The sequence below is a fragment of the Mastigoproctus giganteus genome, chromosome 4 (genome assembly GCF_048544385.1).
Source record: "Mastigoproctus giganteus isolate SK-2022 chromosome 4, ASM4854438v1, whole genome shotgun sequence".
Lineage (NCBI taxonomy): Eukaryota > Metazoa > Arthropoda > Arachnida > Uropygi > Thelyphonidae > Mastigoproctus > Mastigoproctus giganteus.
In genome coordinates, this window is record NC_143578.1 from 106,638,276 (window position 1) to 106,665,299 (window position 27,024).

General features: G+C 38.5%; 2 protein-coding genes across 2 annotated transcripts in view; both read left to right on the forward strand.

Moving 5' to 3' along the window:
- The window catches only part of LOC150086973 (hydroxylysine kinase), a 202,293-nt gene that overhangs the window by 32,137 nt on the left and 143,132 nt on the right, over nucleotides 1–27,024 (forward strand). The window lies entirely within an intron of this gene.
- Nucleotides 4,093–6,178, forward strand: LOC150086974 (alpha-galactosidase MYORG-like). The gene has a single exon (XM_090371267.1). It carries the CDS (start codon nucleotides 4,093–4,095, stop codon nucleotides 6,079–6,081), a length of 1,989 nt encoding a protein of 662 aa, XP_090227393.1. The 3' UTR covers nucleotides 6,082–6,178.

A 27,024-nucleotide genomic window follows, 5' to 3' on the forward strand; every position in this document is an offset into this window, starting at 1 on the left:
CAAAATATTCCTCCACAACTTTAACGACAACACCACTGCTCTATGTGCAGTGGCATTGTCGTGCATGAAAATAAAATCTGGGCCAACCGCATCCCTTAAAAAGTCACACATAGAATTCGGGGATCTGTCCTTCGTACCTCTCCAGAATTGCGGTACCTCGATCAAAATCATAAAGAGTGGTGGGGCCGTTGATCATTATTCTGCCCCACGCGAGAATACCCCCTTCACCGTAAGTGTTCTTTTCTATGATGTTGGAGGGATGGTACCGCATTCCTCGTTGTCTCTCGATGAAATAACGTCTAGATGCTGTTTGTAGGCTAAAACGGGACTCGTCAGGGAACAGAACTGCATCCATTTGTCAGAGCTCCAAGTTACATGTTCATGGTAGCAGTTTCGAAGAGCTCTGCTGTGGTTTAGGGTTAATGGGATTTTATTTTTGTACTTTGTTGCGGCCTCCAGGGTTAATGGGACAAAAACCACTGGCTTCCTTGCATAGAATCCACTTGAACGGAGCCTTCTTAACGCAATTCCGTTGGAAATGTTTTCATCTGTGGCCGCAGCAACCTCAGATATTTGATGACAGAACATCGCAGGGTTCCGTATTTCTGTTAGATCCAGATAGCGGTCTGTTCTGGTTGACGTAGCCCTGGGGTGATCTTGGCCAGCGTGACACATTAAGCCAACGTGCCATCTCCGCTTGCGAATACTCGCCTTCAAGTCGTCCAACGGCCCGCCATCTCAAAGAATCATATAAAGGATAATGACTAGCCATCCTGAGTATTGGAGAAGTGGCTATCGCACAGAACAAGACAAAAAACTAGAATGAAGTGATGTGGTCGTAATCCGTGTTTTTATAGTCATGAATAATTTGCATAATGTGTGGCTTTGTAAGGCAGTAGATCGATTTTTATTGGATACTCGAATTTGTATGCTAGGATGCCTATTACATCAAATATTCGCCTTCGGCGACACTGTTCACAATAAAATATTCATGAAAAACATTTTGTTCTGTTAATTTTGTCGAGTAGTGTATATATACGCATGTAGGTTTATTGTACGTAAACATATAGTGTTTAAGTATAGTAAATGTATATTGTAGATGTTACTTATACTTTAGTGTAGTGTTTAGATTTTTCATAACATATAGATGTGCATGTGAGGTTTCATCTTTTGATAATAAAATTATTATCAAATTAAAATATTTATTTTTATAAACGTGATATTTTCCTCAATATTTTAGACTTTTAGAAATCATTTGGCGAACTTGTCATAACCAAGACGAATCAATGCGCCTCGCGTTATTTGTGTAACGTCAGATCTGTAAGAGGAGTCATTTTTGAAATGAACGTATATCTTTTAACTTCACCAAATTCGCACCATCATTTCAATAAGGGCGTGTGTAGTCTACAAAAGATATAATTCGCGGATATATTCTTCACCGTTTTATCAGTAATTGTAATCTTGATGTTCACAAAAAAACACCAAAAGATCAAAGTAACAAATTATTTTTTTAGGCGCGTTCGCGTATACCAGGGGCATTTGAAAAGTTCGTGGCCTGACTATGAAAGAGAGTAGAGGTTAGAGGTAGAGTGTTAAAAATTTCTGTATTTAATGAATAAAGTAGTAACTTCACCAAGTTTCATGCAGTTTCAATATAAGTCATTTTTTAATTACAGGGCCTGAAGTCAACGAAGTTGTGTGAATGAAAAGTGTATTGACTCTAAAGGGGAACTACGTTGAAAAGTAACATGTTACCAGGCTCCTGAAATTAATCTTTCATACTCAGGCCACAAACTTTTCGAACGCCCTTCGTACATATGCATATTCATTTGTTGTCTTCCCCATTCCGTCTGTCTGTCCGTCCTACAGCATGTAACAATTCTACTCCCAGTGGACGGATTTTCATGAAATTTTGTTTGGACCTTTTAAAAATATTTATGGAGCCATTCCATATTTCATTAAAATCGGACCAATAGAAATCTAGCAATTATTATTAATTTTTCCATTCAAATTGTACTGAAAAAAAAAAAAAAAATTCATGGATAAATGTAGTTTTAATGCAGTATTGTTAATGCAGTCCGTGTATGCTTTTCGTGTGTTGTCGTGTAAGACTAGTGACGTTATCCCTTTTTGAAGAGATAAATGTTTAGGAAGAAAAAGTACTCACAAAAAAAAAAAAAAAAACACGAGTATATGAGAGAACAGCAATAAATATTATATAGTTGTCCTTAAACTGAACGGCTGAGTTTATAGAATGTAAACTACAGAGTTTTATTACGTATTGAATAAAGTTATAATCTTAGTAATTAATTGATAAGGAAATTTTTAAAAAAATCGTATAATTTAAGAGAAAAATTCGAACGCGTCCGAAATTTAACGAACTCTGTACATTAACTGACTTGTTTATATGTGGCTACGGCTATACGTATATGCTTGAATAGGGTACTCTGGATCCAGGTATCGCCGGACATCACGTCCTGATTCGGAAATAAGGAGATATGGTGAGAGAGAAATTATTAAATTTCTCCCCATATTCCCTTGTTTAAAAATCATAAAGAACAGAGATCAATAACAGTATAGTGGATTAGTCACTTGTTATTCCTTTGGCGAAATCTGGGCTCCAATGACGTCGGAGATCGGAAGTTTCTTGAAGATCTCTTCAATCGGGGCTGTAATTAGCCGACCTTGTGCGGAGGAGGAGGAATTCCTCTCCATGTAAGTTATTCCGGGTTTTTTAAACATGCAGTGTAGCGTGCAATATCACATTTGAACTGATAGTATATTGCAGCAACGCAATATGCATAAGATGCTCATATTCCATAAAACCACCACAAACAACGGAAGAAAGACTGGTCATTAAATGTAATAATTTAATTTTTCTGATTTTTAAACTAGTATATATGAAGGATACACTTTTCCCGCATAACTTGTTGTTAGCAAACCGAGAAGGAATATAAAAGGATATGATCTATCGTTTAAAATAAGCAGTTGGTTTGTTTTTCTGCGCTTCAGTTTCATAGGTTTGCGGTTATAGTTCACTAATTCGGCATCAACCGGATATAGGAGTAAATTAGAATTCCTCTACTATATGCGCTTGTTTAAAAATCAATAACTATGATTTGATTAACTTGGTTTGTCGTTTTGGTATTCAAATCATGTAAGAGAAGTAGTAGGAGTCCGGGTGATTTGAACAGAATTTCACAGCGGGTGGTCAACCACCCACCCAAACCCGCCACAGATGATGACGTCATCAATCACTGACTCTCCTGCGATCTCCGACTTTCTCTCCCATGATCCTTTACTCATTAATAGCGTATTATGAAGCCATTAACAGAGTTTGAAACGGCACGATCTAAAAAGTAAATTTTTATTGCCCACGTAAATTTTATTTATTAAGAGCTATGCACTGTGAAGGTTTGTGTCTCTCAAAGCTTTGAAAATGAGCTTCTGTGGCTCTGAACCCTTTGAAGGAGTCTTGTCTTATCTTTTGCTGCTCTTGTTATAATATAGCATAACCCTTTCCATTAACAGTGAGACATGAGGAGCACACTTGTTTAAAATTCGAAAATAAATACTCTAATTTATTCTAATCCAACTTATTTACATTAGTAAAAAAACAAGGGGGGGGGAGAATAGCAACAGTTAGAGTGTGTTTCTCAATGAAGTATTTTCCAATGCAACATTTCCACTTGTTCTATATTTTTCTCTTTAAACTCGTCGATATAACTTGCATGCATAGCTGCATCAGTACCATTATCGAATTAAACAAATATGATGGATGAATGTAGTTGGTTCTGTTAGATGGGAATATAAGTTAGATTGATTGATCTTGCGAAACTGCATGCGTGACGTTAAGAATTGCGTTTCAAACATGACTCCTAGCACGATTCTGATGTTGCAGTGATAACTTCGATATGCCTCGTTTATGACAAATTTGTCAATCATTTAAAATACATGAATAGCAAATGAGTTAATACAGTTCTGTTAAAGGTTTTTATAAATACACAGTTTATATGAAATTATTCTTCATTCTAATGTGGATTTCCCCCTCTTCCCTACCCTCCTCCCTTTTTATTACAGAGTGCTAAGGTTATGGCTGTAATGAAACAAGGAAAGACTCCAGAATTTCGTTTCCGATTGTTACTTCTTACTCTGTTTGGGTTCATAGTCACCATAGTAACTTTTACTTGGCATCTTTATCAAAGACAACTACTTCATTTAGCCATCGGAGATAAGATTCGTTTCCATGAAGGAAGAAGGCTACTGCAGCTGCTTAGAACTGATGGACGCGACCTTGTGGAAGGTTCTCTAGGACTAGCAATTCCACCCGAGTTGGTGCCATACAACTGTGGTCTACTGTACTCAGCAAGCAGCATGTGTGAGGAATGGAAATACAGAGCTCGCCTTCAAATCAATTATACTCACGATGCGAATCTTAGCTGCTACAATATTAACTGGGAGAGTCTGACTTCTGGAACTAACCTGAGAGACTGCATCAATCTCAAGAAAGCCCATTGGTATGGTATGGGTCAACAACAGAGACTTTCTTGGCCGCTATCTCCTATGAACCAAGATTCTCATCCGTTTGTAACTGGAAGCCTCTCCAACCATAGTTTTGGAGGCATTTTGGATCGTTATTGGCTGTCAACAGATGGAGTTGCAGTCAGAGTAGGAAGCGACGTTCCCCTCTACATAAGCTTTTCTGAAAAGTACCTTTGCTTGGAAGCCAAGTACGTGAGCTTTCCGTATCATTCTTCAGCAAACCCGTTGCCAGTGTTGAGTTACACCGTTTGCACTGGACCGAATATACGTTCAGTTCATGAAGATATGATTAGTCGATTTCATACGTTGCCCAAAAGCATGACTTCATTTGAATTTCTTAGGAGACCTGTATGGACAGTTAATCAAAAAAACTCTATGACCCAAGAATCGGTACAGCAGTTTGCCAATCGCATAATGGAACATGCTCGAAAACCAGGATTTATATTATTGGACACCCGATGGCAACAACACCAAGGAAATTTGGCATTCAGTAAAAGATCATTTCCGAATCCAAGAGAGATCTTACGCATTCTTCACCATAAAGGATTTAAGATACTAGTCACTGTACATCCTTACATCTGTCTGTATTCTGAAGCTTTCATGGATGCTACTAACGAGAATCATTTTGTGCTGAATGCAGAAGCGGTAGTTCCTTTACTTACCCGATGGCGAAAAAAAGTTTGTGCAGTGATAGATTTAACAAACAACGCATCTGCTCTTTGGTTTTTAAGACGCCTTGAAAAAGCCAAGAATAAGTACAATATAGATGGGTTCGTTTTCACAGGCGGTCAAACTTGTTTTCTCCCCCGTTCATACAGTTTTCGCCAGAAAACTGTGAATCCAGATAACTTTTTAACTCATTATTTAACAGTAGCAGCTCAATCTAGTTTGTTTATAGGAACGTCCGTAGGATTTGGTACACAGCATATTCCTGCCTTTGTCCGTTTAGAGCCTCGTACATCTACCTGGGATGGCGATACAGGACTGCGATCGGTGATTCCAGCAGTGCTAACCTTAGGTATTCTTGGGTATCCTCTAATTAATCCTGGTTCTGTAGGCGGAGACATCCTTTACAACAGGACACGTCCTGATAAGGAGTTATACTTACGTTGGCTTCAGTTATCGATTTTCATGCCCGTCGTCCAGTTATCAGTACCTCCCTCTGAGTATGGCAATGATGTTATTAAGATTGCCAGTAGTCTTTTTGAAATGAGGGAAATCAGAGTACTTCCCGTCATGATGGAGGCTATGCAGAACTATTTCACTACAGGAACGCCATTAGTGCGTCCTTTGTGGTGGCTCGCACCAAGGGATCCGAATGCACAAGTGGTGAATAACCAATTCGTTGTGGGAGATAAAATAATTGTTGCCCCAGTGTTGGAAAAAGGTAAAACTTTAAGAGACGTCTATCTTCCTCCAGGATGGTGGAATGATGAATTACTTGGTGAAACCAGACGAGGAGGAAAGTGGTTACATAATTATCCAATTGCTCCGAACCAAGTTGCATATTTTACTCGAAATTACGAGGCAATGTCGTAGACATTTTATAAGTTTTTTACTACATATTAATTTACTTTTTGATGTGAAACATCCTTGGGGGCACCTCTACAGAGTAAATCTGATCGGTCACGAAAAATGCAACGCGGAAATGAAGTTATCTGCAGTTTCCGCTAGAGGCGAATTGTTGTAACTTGTATGGTTGCAATCGTACTTGTATGATTGTAGCAATACAAATATTTGTAATCAAACATTGCATTTGATGCAACTGAATCAAACATTGAATTTGATTACAAATACAAGTATTTGTAATCTAAAAAAAAAATATATATATATATATATTTTTTTTAATTTATTTTGATTACAAATACGTACTTGTATTTGTAATCAAATACTTATACTGTTGAAATCATACTTCTTGCAGCTGCCATTTGATCATAGTTCCATTCAAATGGCTACTATCAAATGAGTAATTATGCTATTGGCTTGGATTAACCCCAGGGGCTCACATCTGGTGAGTATGGGCTTGGCACACCCAGAGTTCTGAGCAGTGGCGGACTGGTCAGGGTGTCAGCTTGCCCGATGGCAAGTGGGCCCCCTTGCAATAACATTAGACATTTTAGTAGCTTGAAAATATAATAGTTGTGGGTGCCACCCCCCTCGTCTCCTGGCAACTAATATTTTTAGACCTAGTCCGCCACTGGTTCTGAGCTGGATATCATCATTCTTCTCTTTCTTGATGATCCCTTCTACTTCTAATTCTTGTTCTCTCTCTCTCTCTCTCTCTCTCTCTCTCTCTCTCTCTCTCTCTCTCTCTCTCTCTCTCTCTCAGGGTAACTCAGATTTTTTTTTTTTTTTTTTTTTTTGGCTAGTGCAGCAAAAGCCCCAGGCTTCCTTGCACCATATCACCATATGGCTATTTATAATAATAATTTCTCTAACCTCTTCCAAGCCAAGGATGTTTCACATAAAGCCATCTACCGCACGTGCTCTATTTTTTTTTTAAAGTTATAAACATGAATCAAAGACATTGAAATTAAGGACTTTGAACAGAAACTTCGATATTGTATTATGTATTATGAGGCAGGTGAAACATCTTCATTGTTTATTAAAAATACGTTATTCATTTAAAAATGTTCTTGAGAAATGAAAAAATATATGAATATTTAGAAAGTACAGTATTTCTAACTGATAATGTTATATTTAAATCAGAAAGCTGCCATTTTTTTTTTGTTTGTTTTTTATGCAAAAGCAACTAAATATGTGGAAATCGTGTATACTGTCTATAAATTGCTTATATGATTTATCGGGTAGCCTCCTTTGATGTAATAAAAGCATGAATTTCTCAGGGGAGGGACCGCGCAACCCTCATCCATTTGGCTCCTGAATCCGGTCCATCGAACACCGGACAAATCTGAGATGCAGTGCAGTTATCATCGAATGCCCGTGGGCACCGTCCAGCACCACTTGGTTCTATGCTGCCTGCGATGTATCCGGACCGTGCTAAAGGTTAATCAGCCAAAGTGCTTCGAACGCAAATCTTTCTGAAATACATATGCTAGGGGTCGGCAACCTTCTTCCGCATAGGGGCCAGAGGCCATGTCTGTGAGTGGATGGCGACCCACATTCATCTTTATAGCTAATAAATGAAGGTGATAATAATAAAACATAATAAACTATGAATAATGTTTATTTTATTTAAATAATATTGTCTTAAGGACAAGCAATTAGTGTGATAATTGATGCTGTTTGTTGCTCAAAAGTCTCTCAACATTAGGCGCAGGCTGGATGAGGCCAGATGCAGGACGTCATCTAAATGAGCATCAGTCAATTGGGCTCTTAACTTGCTCTTCGTGTATTTCATTTTTGAGAAGAGTTGCTCGTACATATAAGTACTACCGAACATCGATGCCATTTTTTTCGCTGTTGTTGTTGTTGTTATTTGGTGTTTTAGGAGCATTAGCAACTAAGGCCATATTGCTCCGGGATATGCGGTGGTCATTCCCTGACCTTTCCGTATCTTCCGTATTTGGTGGTGACGGGCTCGAACCCCGGTCTAATCAAGAAGCGTGTGCTACGCACTGCTGCTCCTTCCCACCTGGCTAGGGAGGCATTTTTTTCGCGTGATCTACCAAGTTGGTATATTTCCTATATTCAAGAAGATATTTCCTGTAGAACTCTAGTAGAGATACGCCCTCTGCATGAAATTTGGATATTAATAGATCACTGTACTGCATCTCAATAAGTTCCATTTGAACATTTTCTGGTACTGTATCCAATTCCACGTCAAGCGGAGTTGCAAACAGCCTGAAATCGCCTGTGTGAGAACGAATGTCAGCAAAACGGGAAGAAAACTCACTTTTCAACTCCCTTATCACAGTCACAAATATGTTGGCGTCTTTTCGTCTGGCCTCCTGGAGTTTAGGGAAATGGGCGTAGTTTGATTTCTCAAGTCGTACACACAGTCGTAATTTTGTTTCGAAGGCGACGATGTATCCACACATCTCATGTATCAGCAGATTTTTTCCTGAAGCTGCAAGTTCATGTTGTTTAAATGGGATGTTAAATCCACCAGAAATTCCAGATGTGAACGCCATTTGGAATCGCGAAATTCTGAAGCATTCACATTTTTACTTTCGAGGAATGTAGCTATTTCTTCCCGCAGAGCGTATACTCTTCCTAGCATTGCGCCTCGACTGAACCAGCGAACGTCACCGAAGTAGAGCAGGTCCCCGTACTGATTCTCTGCTTCCGACAAAAGTTGTTGAAATTGACGATGGTTTAATCTGGTTAATCAGACATGATCAGATTTGCTGCCCTCACCACTACGTCCATCACGTCCTTCAAATTTGAAAACTTAGCACACAATGCTTCCTGGTGGATTACGCAGTGCATTTTTCAGGCTTTGTGTTTAATTCCAAGGCCCTCCATGTGTCTTTGAAGCAGAGCCACAACACCTTTCTTTTCTTCAACCATTGCCGGCGCTCCATCGGTTGTTACCCATACTAGTTTTTATAGATTCAGATTCATGTCTGCAGCACACTTCAGCAATGCTTCAAGAATGTCTGCATCTGTGGTAGTGCCTTTGATTGATACCAATTGAACAAACTCCTCAAGAATGTCGAAAGTTGAATTTACTCTATATGTACAAATACTGCAAGCTGAGCGATGTCTTTGGTATCTCTACTCTCATCGAGCGCTATTGAGAAGAACTGGAAAATTTTGCACTAGTCCTTTAAATAATTTTTCACATCCGCTGACATTTCTTCTATCGTGAGTTATTTCAAATAATAACATATTTTGATAGCATTTAGTTTCGATAACATGAAGATCCTTATACCATGTTGCTCCTAAAAAAGAAGTGCCGAATCATTTAACATTGGGATTTATTTCTTCGCCTGGCAACGAATTAATACCACTATGTCGCTTGTGTGGGTCTGCGCGGTAGCATAGTGATATCGTCACCGTCTTCCCCATACCGGGTGGAAAACGCTCCGGTTCGAATCCTGTCGATGATGCGAGGAACTTTTAAGGGCTTTTTTCACTCCGTAGCTGAGTTAGTTGGTCTCAAGCGTAGATAGCAAGGTTTTTTCCTGGAAAAACTGGGGGTTTTCGCCCAGTAAAACAGGCAAATCGACCAGAGAACACACGCAATTTACAGACAAAATACACGTGGGTTTGTACATTTCCAGTCCATAGGGACTTCCCCCCCAAACCCAAAGATGCCTGCTCTCATAATTATGGCTAAGGGTTTGCTTACCTCCTTTGCTGTCTCCCTTTATATAATTGGATAGATCCAATCCACCCCAAGCACCTCTTTTATGTTAAACATCAACAATTTCTCTCCCATTTTCCTCTCAGTTATCAGATTAAGCTTGCTTAATCTCCTTTGTGACTTGATTAGAGACTAGTTTATATTAACTATGGGCTTCTGTATCACTTGATAATTTATATGCATTGCATGCATTTTTTTACTTCTCTGTCACAAGTCTCATCAGTTCAGCTGAGATCCACTTAGGTATAATCCTGGAACAGTATTTCTCAGTTGGTACGAAAAGCCAAGTAGCTTCTACGATTGCTTCACTGAATGCTTCCCATTTAGAATTTGCTGTTGGTGACACAGGGCCGTGGCGTGCCGAGCCATTTTAGTACCTCAACCTGAGGCAAGAATGAAAAATTGAGCCCTACTGTTAATGATGGCAACGTTGGCAATTATTTAATATTTCTTTTGGCACCCCTTTCAGCTTTTCAAGTGAGGCAAGAGCCTCATTCGCCTCACCCTCGGCACGGCTCTGGGTGACATCATCAGATGTCCCACTGTATAGAGTTTAAACTCTTTTTTTTCCCCCGCAACTTTGCTGGAGTTTTTTTTTTCAATTGCTTTTGCAGGTATCAGAAATAAAACTGATGCGGGTTTTAAACTCTTGGAGGTTGTGTTTTTTTTTAATTAATTAATTTCTTTCTTTATTTATTTATTATTTTTAATTAATTTATTTATTTCTGTATTTATTTTATTATTGTTTTTATTTATTTATTTTATTATTTTTATTTATTATTATTTTTTATTATTTATTTTTTTTATTATTTATTTAATTTTTTAAAATTTATTTATTTATTGTATTTTTTTTTTTTTTCTGCAGGCATCAGAAAGAAAACTGATGCGGAACTTACCTTATGGGTTTGGGGTGGGTTTTTTTTTAGTCTTCCAGGTATGGGCAACCTGGTAGTGGGATTGTTGGCACCAACCGGTATTGCACTACTTCCGGTGGGTGCGAGGTGTTAGTGTAAACAGCACAGACAGTGAAAGAGACCCTTGACCGGGCTTCACGTGCGTAGGGATAGGCACCAGGTAACAGATACTCAGGTGGTGCCTACTCCCTGGTGGAAGAGAGGCCTGTTTTTTTTTTTTTTTTTCTTATAACATATTACACACACTTTACAGTAAAAGTAAAGTGCAGCCATTATCAACCCATTGCAGGATGGAAGCCTCCTCAACAATTCATGCTGAGGGAAATGGACCATAATCTGCCACGCTGGTCCAGTGCGGGTTGGCAGATCGACCGTATTCAGCAGTCAGGGGCTTGAACCCCGGTCTACTCAAAGAGCCTGTGCTACTGCACTCCCGCTCCTGCCCACTCGGCTACGGACAGTACAGGCCCATTAGCAGAATACTTTAACACAGAATATACAGGTGGAGATGGACGTTAGTCTGGGTGCCACCTTAGACAAGTACATATATAATGAATGAAATAATGAATGTATAGAGTTTAAAAAGTCTCTGAGGCCACTGTAATCAACCTTACGAAAGCAAAACCCCTTCCCCTTAACAGCGTTCAAAACCCCTTGACAATAGTTATGTCTTTAAGTAAATGCCACATCAGCACACTGTGATTATTTCCAACCAGCGGGTATTTTACCTGCAGATCCTTAATGCATGAAAAATCACTGCTGATAATCAGATCAAGAGTACTGGAAGCTCTTGTTCCCTCTAACATTCTGCTGTAAGAAACGGTCATCCAATAAATCCACAAAATTCTTTCTAGTGAGTGAGTAACCAACCCACAGATTCCAGTCAACTTCTGGAAATTTAAATACTTCCATTATAAGAAATTTTTGTTTGCTGGTCCAATTTATTTCTCCGTATAGTTGTTTGATATATTCATCACAGTCATTAGGCCTATCGCAAATTCCTACTCTCATTTTCGTTTAACCAGTGTTATGTCACACGAGGAATATTACAACTTTCTGAAAGTGATAAATCCCAAGAAACTTATAGGGAAAAAAGAAATCCAAAGAAGAAAAAATTAGTCAAGAAACACTTGTTATGATGAACCGAAGGCGAAAAATGAAGAGCAAGATAAACACTGACAAGGAAAAAATTGAGTATACTGAGTTATGCAAAGCCATTAGAAAGAGACTCAGAGAGGACATAAGAAGATTTAACACAAGAAAAGTAGAACAAACATTAAGGGAAAACAAAGGATTTAAATCAGCAGCCATGAGCAGTAATACAGAAAGACAAATGAAACTGAAGCTGAAACTGAAGAATAGCGATGGTATACTTATAAATAGCAGAGAAGGCATAATTCAAATAGCAGAAGACTACTATAGAGAATTATACAAGGAGCGAGGGAATGATGCCAGCAGTGGGGAAGATGGATCGCAAATTAGTAACACATACAACATACCCGATATTCTTCCTGATGAGGTAGAACATGCATTGAAGAAAATGAAGAATCAGAAAGCCCTGGGGGAAGATGAAGTTACTGTAGAGTGGTTAAAATTGGGAGGAAGAGACATAACACAAAAACTGGCAAGGCTCTTCACAAAGTGCATTAGAAAAGGTGTGACGTATAAGCAGTGGAATAATGCAATCATAGTTTTGCTGCATAAGAAAGGAGATAAATCAGAAATTGTAAATTATAGACCAATTAGCTTGTTATCAAACATCTACAAGTTGTTCACAAGAGTCATTACTAACAGATTAGAAAGAATACTTTCTAACAGATTAGATGAGAATCAACCGAAAGAGCAAGCTGGCTTTAGGACAGGATTCTCAACTATGGATCATCTTCACGTAATATCACAGCTAATGGAGAAAGCAAATGAATATAAAACACCATTATGCCTGGCATTTGTGGATTATGAAAAGGCATTTGACTCCATACAGCATAAGGCAATGGTTCGGGCACTGGAAAGACAAGGCATAGATACCCCACATATTATAATATTGAAGAAAAGGAGTTCGACAAGGAGACACAATATCTCCGAAGCTGTTTACTTCTGCTCTTGAGGAGGCTTTCAGAAGATTAGACTGGTCGCAGAAAGGAGTCAATGCGAATGGAGAGTACCTAAACCATTTACGATTTGCAGATGACATTGTGGTCATTAGCCACGATCCCAAAGAATTAGAGGAAAATCTTAATCAGTTATACACAGTTAGTAAGGATTTTGGACTAAATATGAGTATGGTTAAACAAAAGTAATGATGAACAAGTATGCCACAGAAAGGGATATAATGATTGAAGGAGCAGTAATTGAAAAGGTGGAGTCATATACTTATCTGGGACAAGTTATTAGCTGTAATAATGATAAATGTCTGGAAGTCAAGAGAAGAATAAATTTTGGATGGATAGCATTCAGGAAATATAGTCACATACTGAAGAGCAATATCCCAGTTTGTCTGAAACGTAAAATAATGAACCAATGTATACTCCCCACCATGACTTATGGAAGTGAAACTTGGGCACTCACCAAAAGGAATGGAAGAGAAGCTGAGAACTACACAGCGAAGAATGGAACGAATTATATTGGGAATCAGACTGTTAGATAAGAAGAGAAACACATGGATTAGGCAGCAAACTCAAGTAAAGGACATTCTTATCAAAACTAAAGAACTAAAATGGTCCTGGGCAGGACACATAGCTGGACTAAGAAAATAACAGAATGGTACCCAAGAGGAGCTAGAAGAAAACCTGGAAGACAAAGGCGGAGATGGATAGATGAAATTCATGAGTTTGTGGGTAGTAAATGGATGGCCAGTGCTGAAACCAGAAGGAACTGGAAAGTTGCTGGAGAGGCCTTCATCCTGCAGTGGATTGAAAATGGCTGATGATGATGTTACACCAAACTGACTTGACATTGCGCTGCCCACCAGTGCAAACTAGATGTACTACCTTAGATTTAATATGCTTCTTAACTAAGAGCATACTCTCCTCCCGCTCTTTCTGTACACATTGTACTCGTCATATTCAAAATTAGCATCGCTTATGTCTGAGTGACACCGTGTCTCCGAATTTAATTCATATTAATAATCAGTACTTCATATTTATCAGATTTAATTAGAAGGGAAAATATTCATACAGAATGTTCCTTTGCAATCAATTTTTGTTATATTTGTTATTGAATTAATGAAAACTTTTGCGTTATGTATGAAATTCGATTGGGGGTCAGATCATAGTAGTTCCTATCTCTCGGCCCCGGTGTGCCGTGCGCACCACGTACACAGGGGCGCGTCGTCCACGTGTGCAATGTGTGCGACGCACACAGGCGCCAGGAGGCCAAAGGTAAAATTCGTTGAATTTTAGAGTATTATTTTCTGATGTTTTTAATTAATGGGGCGCCGTATAAATTTTTGCACACAGGCGCTGCACGCTCCTGTCGTACACCTGGAACAGTATCGTTTGTACAGACATAAATCAATGTAAACCAGGTACAGGTAACCTTCTTCTTTGTGAGTACCATTTTTATTCAATTACAGTTATAAAAATCGTCACACCTGTCACTAATTCAGACATTAGACTCAACCAAATCTACTACTTATTAGAAAAAATACGTTTATATCCAACCCTCCCTTCACCTTGACTCTAATGATTTGTCTTCCGTCAAATTGGATTTAGCATTTGTCAGATAAGGAAGTAAGCGTTAGTGTAATAAACAACAAAAAGTGTAATCACAACATGCCGCAGAAAATCTTTCGGTGTGTCACCAGGTGGCATGCAATGGATGCCGACGCCTGCTATAATCATATGAATTGATACACTATGATTTAAAAAATCATGTGCCCGAAATCTTCCAAACAACCGACCAACTTAAAACAAGTTACAAAATTTGTGTAATCCACCGTCGTTATCTAGCATCCGCAGAACTTTGATCGGAAACATAAAAGTTGACCCATGCCCACGAACTCGGGGAAGTGAACTTTGGTTGTTAACGAAACACTTTCACCATATCTTCCCCCTCTCTAACACAAGTGGAATTTCAGAAGAAAGAGGAAAGAAAAGAAGAAAAATAATGAACAATATTAGGATCTCAGAAATTAAATACCATTGAAATGAAAATATATGAGAACAGTAAAGAAATATACAAAAAATTATTTTACTTACATTACTAAATTAAAGCATAAATTACCTATAAATATTATGTTGTTCTACTGTCATTCTGGTGTAGATGGGATCTATCCAATTATATTAGGGGAGGCAGCCAAGAAGGTAAGCAAACCCTTAATCATAATAATTATGACTCTCATAATTATTATGAGAGCATCCTTGGATTCAGTGGAGGTCTCTGCGGATTGGAGATGTGCGAATAAATATATCTCCAATTCACAAAGGGGATGAAAGGGTGACATGAGGAATTACAAATCTGTTAGCTTGACTTCTGTTCCAGGGAAAATAAACTGGTCGCTGGTTAAAGAATTAATGCAGGCTCATTTAGACAGGACTTCAGTTATACTGCGATCACAGGATGGATTTGTTCAGGAGCGATTATGTCTGATTAGTTTGATGGGATACTATGATGCAGTAACAAAGGAACTGTATGTAAAAAACAATTTTGATATCGTATATTTCAGGAAACCTTTTGGTACAGATAACAGACACTGCTCTTCATGGACTAATGTTATTAAGTGGAATCCCCCTCCGGGTTCAGTGCTTGGCCCATTGTTGTTTTCTATCTTATTAATATTAATTTAATGATATTCATTAAAGTAAAATTATATCAGCCTTAAATGTTTAAGTTTGCAGATGATACAAATGTTGGCAGGATGGTTAATGAAATCAAGTTGTGCAGCAAGATCTATAAAAATTAGAGAGAAGGGCTGAGAAATGGCAATTGACATTTAACATTGACAAGTGCAAGGTACCGCATATGTGTAGCAGTAATCCTAGATTAACGTACCAACTGTGTGTTATCACTCAAAATAATAGAGAATGGAAAAGACAAGACCTGGTGGTAACTGTGCAGTAAGACATGGAGTACTTTGAGTAGTGCATATGGACGGCTAGGACAGCTCGTCTGATTTTGTCAATAGTATATAGGAATTTTGGCAGCAGGGATAAAGTGGTAATTATTCCAATGTATAAGGCAATGGTAAGGGCGTAAAGCCACATCTTGATTATTGCATATAGATTTAGAGGCCTCATTTTAAGAAGGACCTGAATCTGTTGGAATGGGGGCAGATCAACAGCAATGAGATTAATAGGACATCAGAAGGATATTCTTACCAAGATAGACTTTAATTATGAAAATTGCAGCATCTGGAAGCCAGGCACGTGTAAGGAGATCTGATTGCGGTGTTTAAGGAATTAATGGATTAAGTTAGCCAAGTTTTGGTGCCTGGAGTAAGGACACGATCAAGGCACCATGTGTTGGTGCCTTGATCTTGTCCTTACTCCAGTTCAGACAACACACATACATAAGCACAGCACAAATTTAAAATGAGAAAGCATGATTATATTATAGATGTAGGGAAAATTGCTTTCAGCCAGATGGCGATTGGTTGTCAGAACAAATTACTATCTGGTGTTGTGGGAGTAGGAAGTTTGAATAAATTTAAGGCAGAATTAGACAGGTTATTGGATGGGAAGGACGTACCTGTCTGCGCGGTAGCACATTGGTATCATTACTGTGCTCCCTACACCTCGTAAGGCCCGGGTTCGAATCCAATCGATAACGCGAGGAACTTTAAATGGGCTTTTTTCACTCCGTAGCTGACTTAGTCGGTCTCAGGCGTAGATAGCAAGGCTTTTTACCTCGGTGTTTTTCGTCTAGCAAATCAACCAGAGAACACACACAATTTACAGACACAATACACATGGGTAGTTGAAATTTAATTTCCAGGTGACCCTAATAAAATAGGAGGAATGAACAGGTGATGTGGGAGTTATTTTTATTTTTTTTTTTTGTTTGTTACTGCAGTATAAGCTTGCTTTCTTGTATAATTTGCCACTTTTTTCTTAATGCTAATAATAATACTAAAGGTAAAGGAAATACTCAAAAATAATTTTTTTACTTACTGTATAAATCACTCTATTAATGTGATCATACGTCTGGAATCCACTTAATGGATTATTTTATTTTATTTATTTATCTTATTTATTAGGGTTTTCTTTCTTTTCTGTTTTTTTTATTTTTTAAAGCAGGCTGCAATGACCAATAGATTAAAATATGTCTCACGCCCATCCCTTTATACCCTTCTCAATTATCGTCCTTAGTCCCATCAAGTGTTCAAAAGAAGAGAATTGAATTTCTGGGAATTGAGTAGATCCTGAGATGGCTGATCAGAATCCGAGGTAACTCGTTCACCATCTCTATATCAATACTACATGGAAATCTGAATGATTTAGCATTGAAAATTAAACCTTTGGGGAAAAAAAAAAAATATATATAACCTTATTTCTCTTGCAAACTATTAGCCAATAAGATGGATTCTTCTTGGTAATATGGTAAACGAAATAATAGCCTCAAATATCGCCCACAGAGAGCGACATAAACAAGGCTGTAGCTTTACATTTACCAACCTTGTGTGCCTCAGAGATATGTTTCTAGAAAAACACGACCGAATATGTCAACATTCTGAAAAATGACACCAACAGGCTAATCCGTGAAAATAAATAGAAAAAAAAAAACAAATCCTGGAAGATCTGCATCGCAGCACAGCACCGACCTACCTGCAGTGGCTGTTCCGATGCGGGTCTTTCAGGATTTGTTTCCTATATTTCTTTTGATCATGAGGAAGGGGAGCCCTAAAGGATAACCCCCTCCATAGTTAAAATAAGCTGGATTTATTTTTACTGCTGCTGTCGACTTGCAGTGAGTATGAGCTAACACCACCAGTTCAGTTCAACTACGTGTTGATTAGATGCAGTTCCAAAGATAATTTAATTCTTACACAATTTAAAAGAATGTGAAAGAAATAATCAGTGTATTACCTGTACAGCTTGCCTTCAAGTTGATGTAGCCAATTCAAAATAACACTATAAATACCTTATAAAGAATTGCTTACCTTTGAACTTTGCAGTAAAGACCAACTTATGTTGTCAAAAACTATTAAACTCAATTATTTCCTTGTAAATAGATGTTTAACTTAATTTTTATTCTCTTGTAAATGCATGTTCGAACTAACTTGATAAGTTTCTTGTAAATATGTTCGAACTAACTTAATTGGGTAAATGTAGTTAAACTTAATGTTCTTTGTAATCCGTTCGGTGGAGGCAACTACTTCGTATACACTCATACACATCTATAAACCTAACTTAATTATTTTCTTGTAAATACATGTTAAAACCAATCTATTTATTTCCTTGTAAATTCTCGTGAAATCTATACATTTTTAAGTACGGGATGGTGAACGTTGCTGTTGCAGGTTCGCATAGTGAATCAAATTAGTACTCTGTAGTAAAAATGATAAACATGTAGTATGTTTCTCTTGTATTGAAAAACTAGTTTGCCAAAAAGAAAGCAGTATTGCTAGAAAGAGTTTTCTGACCATTAGTCCTAGATGTTACAGCAGCCTAATATGAAATCGTGGCAGTGTGGATTAGACTGCTTATTACAGACCAGAGCCAAATGCCTATGACAGCAGTAATGACATCGCAATGTCTCAAACTAAAAGAATGAAAGAACTTCTGTAAATTACCAAATTTTCTAGTGATGCACTCAACTATGGATCCGATGGGAAAATTATTGAGCTTCTTTATTTGGAAAAGTCTGAAAGCTTTTGCTGGCTCGCTAAAAATAGTAAAACAATTAGTCTGGAGATCTCTCAATAGAAACAGTTCAAAAACAAGTTACAGAAATTCCTAAAACCAATAAAGTTTGTAGGATTAACAGTTACGCTGTCTTCGCACCTCTCTCTGAATTCGTCAAAAGGAAAGATATCAGATTAGGACTTATTAAGTGTTACTGAAGATGAAATATTACAACTAAATGATCAACTAGTTGCGAAGTGAATTATGAAAAACAACGATGATGCTCTCTGCCCTTAGTACATTCATTTGGGGCCTCTCAGATGTTCAACTTTCACCATATATATCAAGCTCTGATAAGGAAAAATTGATCCCTAGTCCTTTATTGCAGAAAAACAGACGTGATAGAGCCCAGTCTAATGATAGTCCCTTTAGAATTAAACCATCTTGTTGTTCTCCAATAGCTGAAAAATAAATTTAGAGATCCAGAAACTTTCATGAAAGAGCATGCGCATGTACATCGATGATAAAAACAGTCAAGAACTAATATCAGAGATTCGTGAGGAATATGATATGGACACCGAGCAACCAGTATCTCTTAAAAAAAGTAAAAACTTAATTGATCACAATAAGCAGTCTAAATTGAAAAAAAAAAATCAATCAGAATCATCATACTCAACCAAACCCAAATAATGCATAATCTTTTACAATAGAATTTCAGAGGATTTCTATTCCAATTCTGATGATATCCGAGAATTGATTAACCTGGAGAATTTTTGCAAGTATCTGTAATGAAAGCATATTCTTAGAACTTCCAAAGGATATGTGTATGTCTTATGTGGGGGCGGCTCCAGAACATCAGTTCAACTCGGTAAACGTTAATTAATTAATCTTACAGAGCGCTGTAAGATTAATTTTCATATAAATCAGTCCTTCTGATATAATAAACCTTTTAATTTTCCTAACTTCGCATGCTATTCTTGGACCCATAACAGTACTCACGAACCTGATGGAATTTTCTACTTAATTTCATAATATCTTGATGACGTTTCTTCTAAATTTTTACATCGAATATTCCAGGGAAATGCCTGGAACCACTCAATTATGCTAACTTTACCAAATTCTGAAAAGATCATTCAAATCTACGAAACTATGGGCAAGTCTCATCAGCTGCGCCCTCGCAGGTAGTCAGGTGCGGATAGATGGATATAATCACCGCCCACCCCTCTTCAGGTGAAAAATGCCCTGGTTCGGATCACGTGAATGAAGGGAGTCATTTTTATGTGCTTTTTTCACAATGTGACTGAGTGAGTTAGTCAGTCTTAAGCGAAGGTTGCATGGTTTTCCTCCCGAAAACTCGGGCATTTTCGTCAAATGGACCACACACATCATACAATTGACAGACGCAATATACTGTCGCCTCTTAGCCTTAGTTGCTTTGGCACAACACAAACACACGCACACTTGTCAGTGAGTTGTTGTTATTTGGTTTTTAGGAGCATTAGCAACTAAGGCCATATTGCTCCGGGGATATGCGGCGGTCATTCCCTGACCTTTCCGCATCCTCCGTGTTTGGTGGTGACGGGCTCGAACCCCGGTCTAATCAAGAAGCGTGTGCTGCGCACTGCTGCTCCTGCCCATCTGGCTACAGAGGCGCCTCGTCAGTGAGTGAAACGAAGAACGTAATAAGCAACACTCAATATGGTTCTCGTAAAAACAGATCCTCCCTGGATCTAATGGTTAAAGTTGAATCTGACATACGCAGTGCCTTCATTAGAAATTAAATATCTAGTAATAGTTTATACTGATATTGAGAAAGCTTTCAGAACAACGTGGCGATTTGATTTGACAGAATAACCCATATGGTACTAGTAAACAATTATTGACAGCGAAGAAGATGTTGTTGTTTGTTGTTTGGTTTTTAGGAGCATTAGCAACTAAGGCCATATTGCTCTGGGATATGCGGTGGTCATTCCCTGACCTTTCCGCATCCTCCGTATTCGGTGGTGACGGGCTCGAACCCCGGTCTAATCAGGAAGCATGTGCTACGCACTGCTGCTGCTGCTCCTTCCCACCTGGCTACGGAGGCGCCAACAGCGAAGAAGAGGCTTGTATTGCTATTATTCTATCCTCCCTTTATGCTAATGAAAAAAAAGAAAAAAACGGAAGAAGGATTTTGGGTGAGAAACTGGTTCAAAACAAGAGCGAGATTCACGCATCACAATCTTTTGGAAGAATTATTGTTTACCAGAACTATCTTCGAATGGACCATGCAACATTCATGGAGCTTCTAGCGATGGTATCACCTTATATTCAGAAAAAAGACACTGTAATGAGGGAACCGGTATCTTCATGACAGCGTTTGTCGTGCACATTGCGATACTTGGCTACTGGCTGCACATTCGAGGACTTGAAATTTTCCACAGCCATTGCTTCACAGACGATCGGAAGCCTTGTAATCGAAACTTGTGATGCGATCATTTCTTCACTGAAAGGGAATTTGTAAAATAATAAGAGGAGTTTACCTCAATATAGTATGTAGAACACTTCCGTATGATACTCTCCAGAAATTAAAACGAAAAAATCGAAAACTTACATTAGAGTAAAAAATAAATAATTAAAAACCAATTTAACACAATTCAAATCAATTTAACGCAATTAAAAATTAAAAAGAATCTAACGAAATATTCAAAACGGTTTTTCGTTCAAAAATTAAAAATAATCTAACGAAAATATTCAAAACGGTTTTTCGTTAGATTCTTTTTAATTTTTAATTGCGTTAAATTGATTTGAATTGTGTTAAATTGGTTTTTAAGTATTTATTTTTTACTCTAATGTAAGTTTTCGATTTTTTCGTTTTAATTTCTGGAGAGTATCATACGGAAGTGTTCTACGTACTATATTGAGGCAAACTCCTCTTATTATTTTACAAATATTAATATCAACGTAGAACGTATTGAGTATTATAGCTCTGATTCATACTATCTAATTGAAAGGGAATATAAAAGTAAGTACAACAAAATATTATTTATTCATTTATTTATTTTCAATTTTCTTTCCCTATCTTTTACGAATATTCTTTATCAGAAAGAAGATCAGCTAAAGACGCGTAATTATTTTCTGAGTTTTGAAAATGTGACTCGTTGTTGTTTGTTTGTAGTTTTGTGGCGCAAAAGCTGCTTCGGTTATATTGCGCCATGTGACTCGTACTGCGGCACATTTGAATAACTACTGGAAGATTCTTGAGCATAGGGTTGTAAAGTCAAAGGTGCGCTTGTCCTCGAGCAGTTGCAATAGTGGTTTATTTTAACAGAGTCGCGATGGAGTGTTTTCATTCTTGCTTCGAAGAGAATGTCATGTATGGCCTTTTGAGCATACAACTGTTGATCATGTGGTGCTTTGGCAAGTTTAATTGCCCATGATTTGGCTATGATGTCACTCTCAAAGGTTTCTGAAGACGTTCTCGAGCTAATTCTAATAACTCTTGTTGCTGTTTGTTTTCGTTTCTCTTTGATTTCTTGAAAGGGGACTTTCTTGATATGACACTCTTGACTGAAGACGTTCCTTCTTCACTGTCACCCTAAAACAGATCTAACTAATTTAAATTATATGATTATAACATAATAAAATTAATTAAATTTTTTTTTCAAGTTCCAAATACAGAAGAGGGATGGAGAGCTATTGCTAAGGAATTCGGAGACAGATGGCAGTTTCCCAATTGTCTCGGCGCTATTGACGGGAAGCACATGGAAATTAAAAAACCTCCTCATTCTGGTTCTTATTACAGTACTTCAACTATAAGAAATCATTCAGCGTGATTTTGATGGCAATCGTAAACGCAAACTATGAATTCATAACGGTTGATGCGGGAGCAAACGGCAGAGTATCAGATGGAGGTGTTTTTTTCTAACACTTAGTTCTCCCAATGTCTTAAAAATGGAAAATTCAACATTCCGGCACCTGATTTTCTACCAGGATTTAATGTGCAAATGCCTTCAATAATGCATAACCTTTTGCTGGATTACAGCTCATTCTAGAAACTTATGGGTACGCTGAGGAAGTGGCCAAAACTCTAATGACCTATCTACTTCGTGCCACTTATCGACCATCGATCTTCAATACGAAGTGTAATATTTGTTTGCACTGCATATACTCATCATATGCAGTGGAAACTAATATTATATACCCATATAAATGATAAACTCATTTATATGGGTATATAAATATTAGTCGATTTGCCTGTTTTGCTGGGCAAAAAAACACGAGTTTCTGGGGGAAAAACCTTGCTATCTACGCCTGAGACCGACTAACTCAGCCACGGAGTGAAAAAAACCCATTAAATTTCCTCGCGTCATCGACGGGATTCGAACCCGGACCATTTCCTTCCGATGGGGGGGGGGGGGTAGGAACGGCGACCATACCACTGTGCTACCGCTAGACATCCAAATCTACAAAAAAAAAAAAAAAAAAATATATATATATATATATTATTTTCAGGCCACCCGAATGATTAAATTCATCTGCCGTGCTGTGTGTCTTATATCTGTTAATTGCGTGTGTTCTATGGTAGATTTGTCTGTTTTACTCGAAAAAACCCCCAGTTTCTGGGGGAAAAAATCTTGCCTATCTACACATGAGACCAACTCAACCACGGAGTGAAAAAAGCCCATTAAAATTCCTCACGTCATTCGACGGGATCACCCAAACAGACAAGAAGTTCTTGATAGGACGCTTACCAGACATATTCATTTTACACTCCTCAACTAAATAACTGGAAAGGAACTTCTCACTGTACTCGCTGTCACCCCGCCATCATAGTCAATTATGTACATATTGAATGCGCACAATATATGAGCAAGATAGAGATGCAACTTTTCCAGAACAACCTTTGACAACGCAAGATATCATTGCAGAAAATGATTTTCTCTAGTTTGGCTTTGTCTCCAGTTACATGATTCTTTACCGTCCTGTAAAGAATTAATCTATTCTCTCTTTTTTAATATGAACGTTGACAGGTGCAATGGCCTTTGCACCATAAATTTCAGACCTCGTGGGTAGCACAGTTGATAGAATCGCAGTCCTCCACACATCGGGTGGAAAAAGAGCTGGGATCGAGTCCTATTGATGACGAATGAATTTTAATGGGCCTCTTTCACAACGTGGCTGAGTTAGTCGGTCTCAGTCGAGAGTAGCAAGGTTTTTCTCGAGTTTTTCGTCCAGCAAACAGAAAATCGACCACAGAACACATCCAATTTACAGACAGTATGCACAGAACAATATGGCCTTAGCTGCTGATGACCTTTATCGTGGATCTTTATCAGCAATACCATGTACCCTTGTACGAATGCCGATGAGGGAAAAAATCGCGAAACTCGCGACATTTGGACCTACCTCCCCAAGACTGAAGTGATGACTTAGGGAGAGAGTGGCACCATCTGGTGGCGCTCTCAATAACTACCACCCACCACTAGATGCAAAACCCAAAGCTAAACAGGTCCATTTCAGTAGCTGAATGAGATGAGAAATAGAAATATTGAACATACTGCATCTAGAGGGTTCAGGATAATGCTACTTGCTTTCAGATCTTAAGCAGAGGGATCGGATCGAAAAGTCGGAGAATGTGGAATAAGTCCCATAAAGATCCAAATGACTACCACAAGGAAAGGGCAAGTCCATCCAGCCCAACCAACTGGAACTAGTTTCTGCACAACTGTGCTAGTGACCACCCAGGAAGGAAAGAAAAGCCAACACATGAAGTGGAGCATCAAAATTAATATGTTCATCATGTGAGCATACTCTAACTTCATTACTTCTTAACGAAGCTAGAGACCGACATATCAATATAAAAGACAACACTAAATACCAAGTAGTTGGAATGATCCCCAATATTCAAGTCATTGAACAGCGATTAGCAGACAAGAGACGGACCATCTTACGAACAACCTGATATCTCCTGCAATCTTGGAAAAAATGAAGCAGGATGTGAGTGACCAACTACAAAGAACAAAGAATATGAGCACAACGGAATAAGAACTGAAGGAGGAACATCAAGTACAACAACTACAACCCAGAGAAGCCAATGTGTAAACAAACGAGACCGCGATATCCAGAATAGAAGAAGAGTGGAAGGAGGCTATGGAAAAATTCGAGTGCATGTACCGCCAAAAGACTCACACCATATCGAAGCAGAGACCCAACAGAATCCTGTGGCAAGTGACAAGCCACCTCAATGGAAACCGTCAGTGTCGATCCACTGGTGATATTTTGGCTTATGTCACCCATATATGGAAACACAAGCAGTTGCTCTTGACATCTCAAAGGCTTTTGCTAATGCTAATGCTAATGCTTTCCATCGTGTTTGGCATAATGATCTTCTAAACAAGCTTCCATCTTATGGTTTGCCAACTGTTTTTAGTAATTGGTTATCCAGTTTTCTCTCTGACCGCTCATTGAGGGTGATGGTAGATGGCTCTCTGTCTTCTAACTTCTCCACTAATGCCGGTGTCCCCCTAGGTTCAGTTCTTTCCCCCACTCTTTTCCTCTTGTATATTAGTGACCTTCTTCCATTGACTGGAAATCCTATCCATAGTTTTGCCGATGATAGCACATTGCATTCTACTTTCCATTTTGAAAAAAACTTGCCCTGTTCAATCAGCTTCAACTTCTCGAATACCCGCTACCAATTCCTTAAATGCCGATCTTCAGGTAATTCTCCAGTGGGGCAAAGACAACTTAGTTGATTTCAACCCTTCTAAAACTCAGTCTTGTCTTATATCTCGCAAAAAGGATTCTTCTGCTCCTATGCTTATCTTTAGTGACACTCCGATTTCTAGGCAAAATGATATATCTCTTTTGGGGATTACCCTGACTTCTAATCTCTCTTGGCACAAGCACATTACAAATATTGCTTCCTCTGCATCTAAAAAACTTGGTTTTCTCTTTCGCTCTCGGCGTTACTTTTCTTCCAAACAGCTGCTCACTCTGTATAAATCGCAAATCCGCCCTGCCATGGAATATTGTTCCCACATCTGGGGTGGTGCCCCCAAAACCTCTCTCAGGCTTCTTGATTCTATCAGAAGAGGGCAGTTAGGTTATTTAATGATTCATCTCTAACAGAGTCTCTCCACTCGCTTTCTCATAGACGTACTGTTTCTGCTGCATGCCTCTTCTACAGATACTTCCATGGGCACTGTTCTTCTGAATTGGCTTCTATAATTCCCGCTCTCTCTTTCAAAACAGTTCGAACACGTGCCGCCACCAGCCAACATCCATTTACTGTCCAACTTCAAATCCACAGAACCAACTTTTCATCTTCCTCATTTATTTATTCAACTGCTGTTTTCTGGAACAACCTTCCTTCATACGTATTTCCTGAAAATTAGTCTACAGAAGTTCAAGTCCAATATCAACAAATATCTTCTTTCGTCTTCTCAACCTCTAACCTAAGCACGGTACTAAGTACTATAGGTTCTAATACATCTGGTGTTTGGGGTTTAAAAAAAAAATAAAAATACCATTTATTGTGCCGCTGTAGCAGCCACCAGAATGAATGGAAGAGAAACTAGAGACGAAAACAAAACAAAACGAGAGAGCTTTAGAGCTGTAGAGAGCTTTCTACAGCCTGGGAAAGAAGGCTACAGTGGAAGATAGAAGATGTAAGAGTGAAGGTATGCCAACTGACACAGTAATAATAGCGTAAGAGAACTAAGAAACTCATCAGAAAAGTGAAGACCATCCTCAAGGAAGAAAACATCACAACAAACACAAGACCTATAATCAGAGAATTGAAGAATACCTGGACAACCTCAAGCAGAACTTCCTTTCACTTAGTAAGAGACTTAGCCGATATAGGGAGAGTGTCCAGAGGAAAAGACAACTGGATATTTGATGAAAACCAGAGAGCTTTCTACAGGAACATTGGACAATAGGAAAAGGAGGGCAATGGACCCCCTGACCAGAAGGCATTTGAGAAGTTATGGGTTAACCTGTGAAGTAGCAAAGTTAGCATTAACGGCCATGAGCTCATTAGATCTACCACAGAAAAAAACCAAAGACGTACTAGAGATGACAGAATGGGAAATTCGGGAAGTAGAAGTACTACAGTTGATCATTAAGTCTCACAACTAGCGAACCCCAGGAATAGATAATATCCACAACCACTGGTACAATAAGTTCAGATATGCACATAGCGGAACAGTTCACCCAGATGATAAGGGTCTCGGTCTGTGCGGTAACACAGTGGTATCGTCACCGTCCTCCCCACACTGGGGGAAAAGACTCAGGTTCGAATCCCGTTGATGACGCGAGGAAAACTTTAATGGGGTTTTTCGGCCGGTAAAGCAGGTAAATCGACCAGAGAGCATATACAATTTACAGACATAATACATACTGCATATGCACATATGCAGTATGTATTATGGATGGCTCTAATATAAAGTTTGAGTTTGAGTTTTGAGATGATAAGGGTCTGCGTGGGAATCACAGTGGTATTGTCACCATCCTCCCATCACCGGGTGGA

What these genes read in the sequence shown, in the direction of transcription:
- LOC150086974 (XM_090371267.1), top strand. Translation starts at nt 4,093, where the DNA reads ATGGCTGTAATGAAACAAGGAAAGACTCCAGAATTTCGTTTCCGATTG.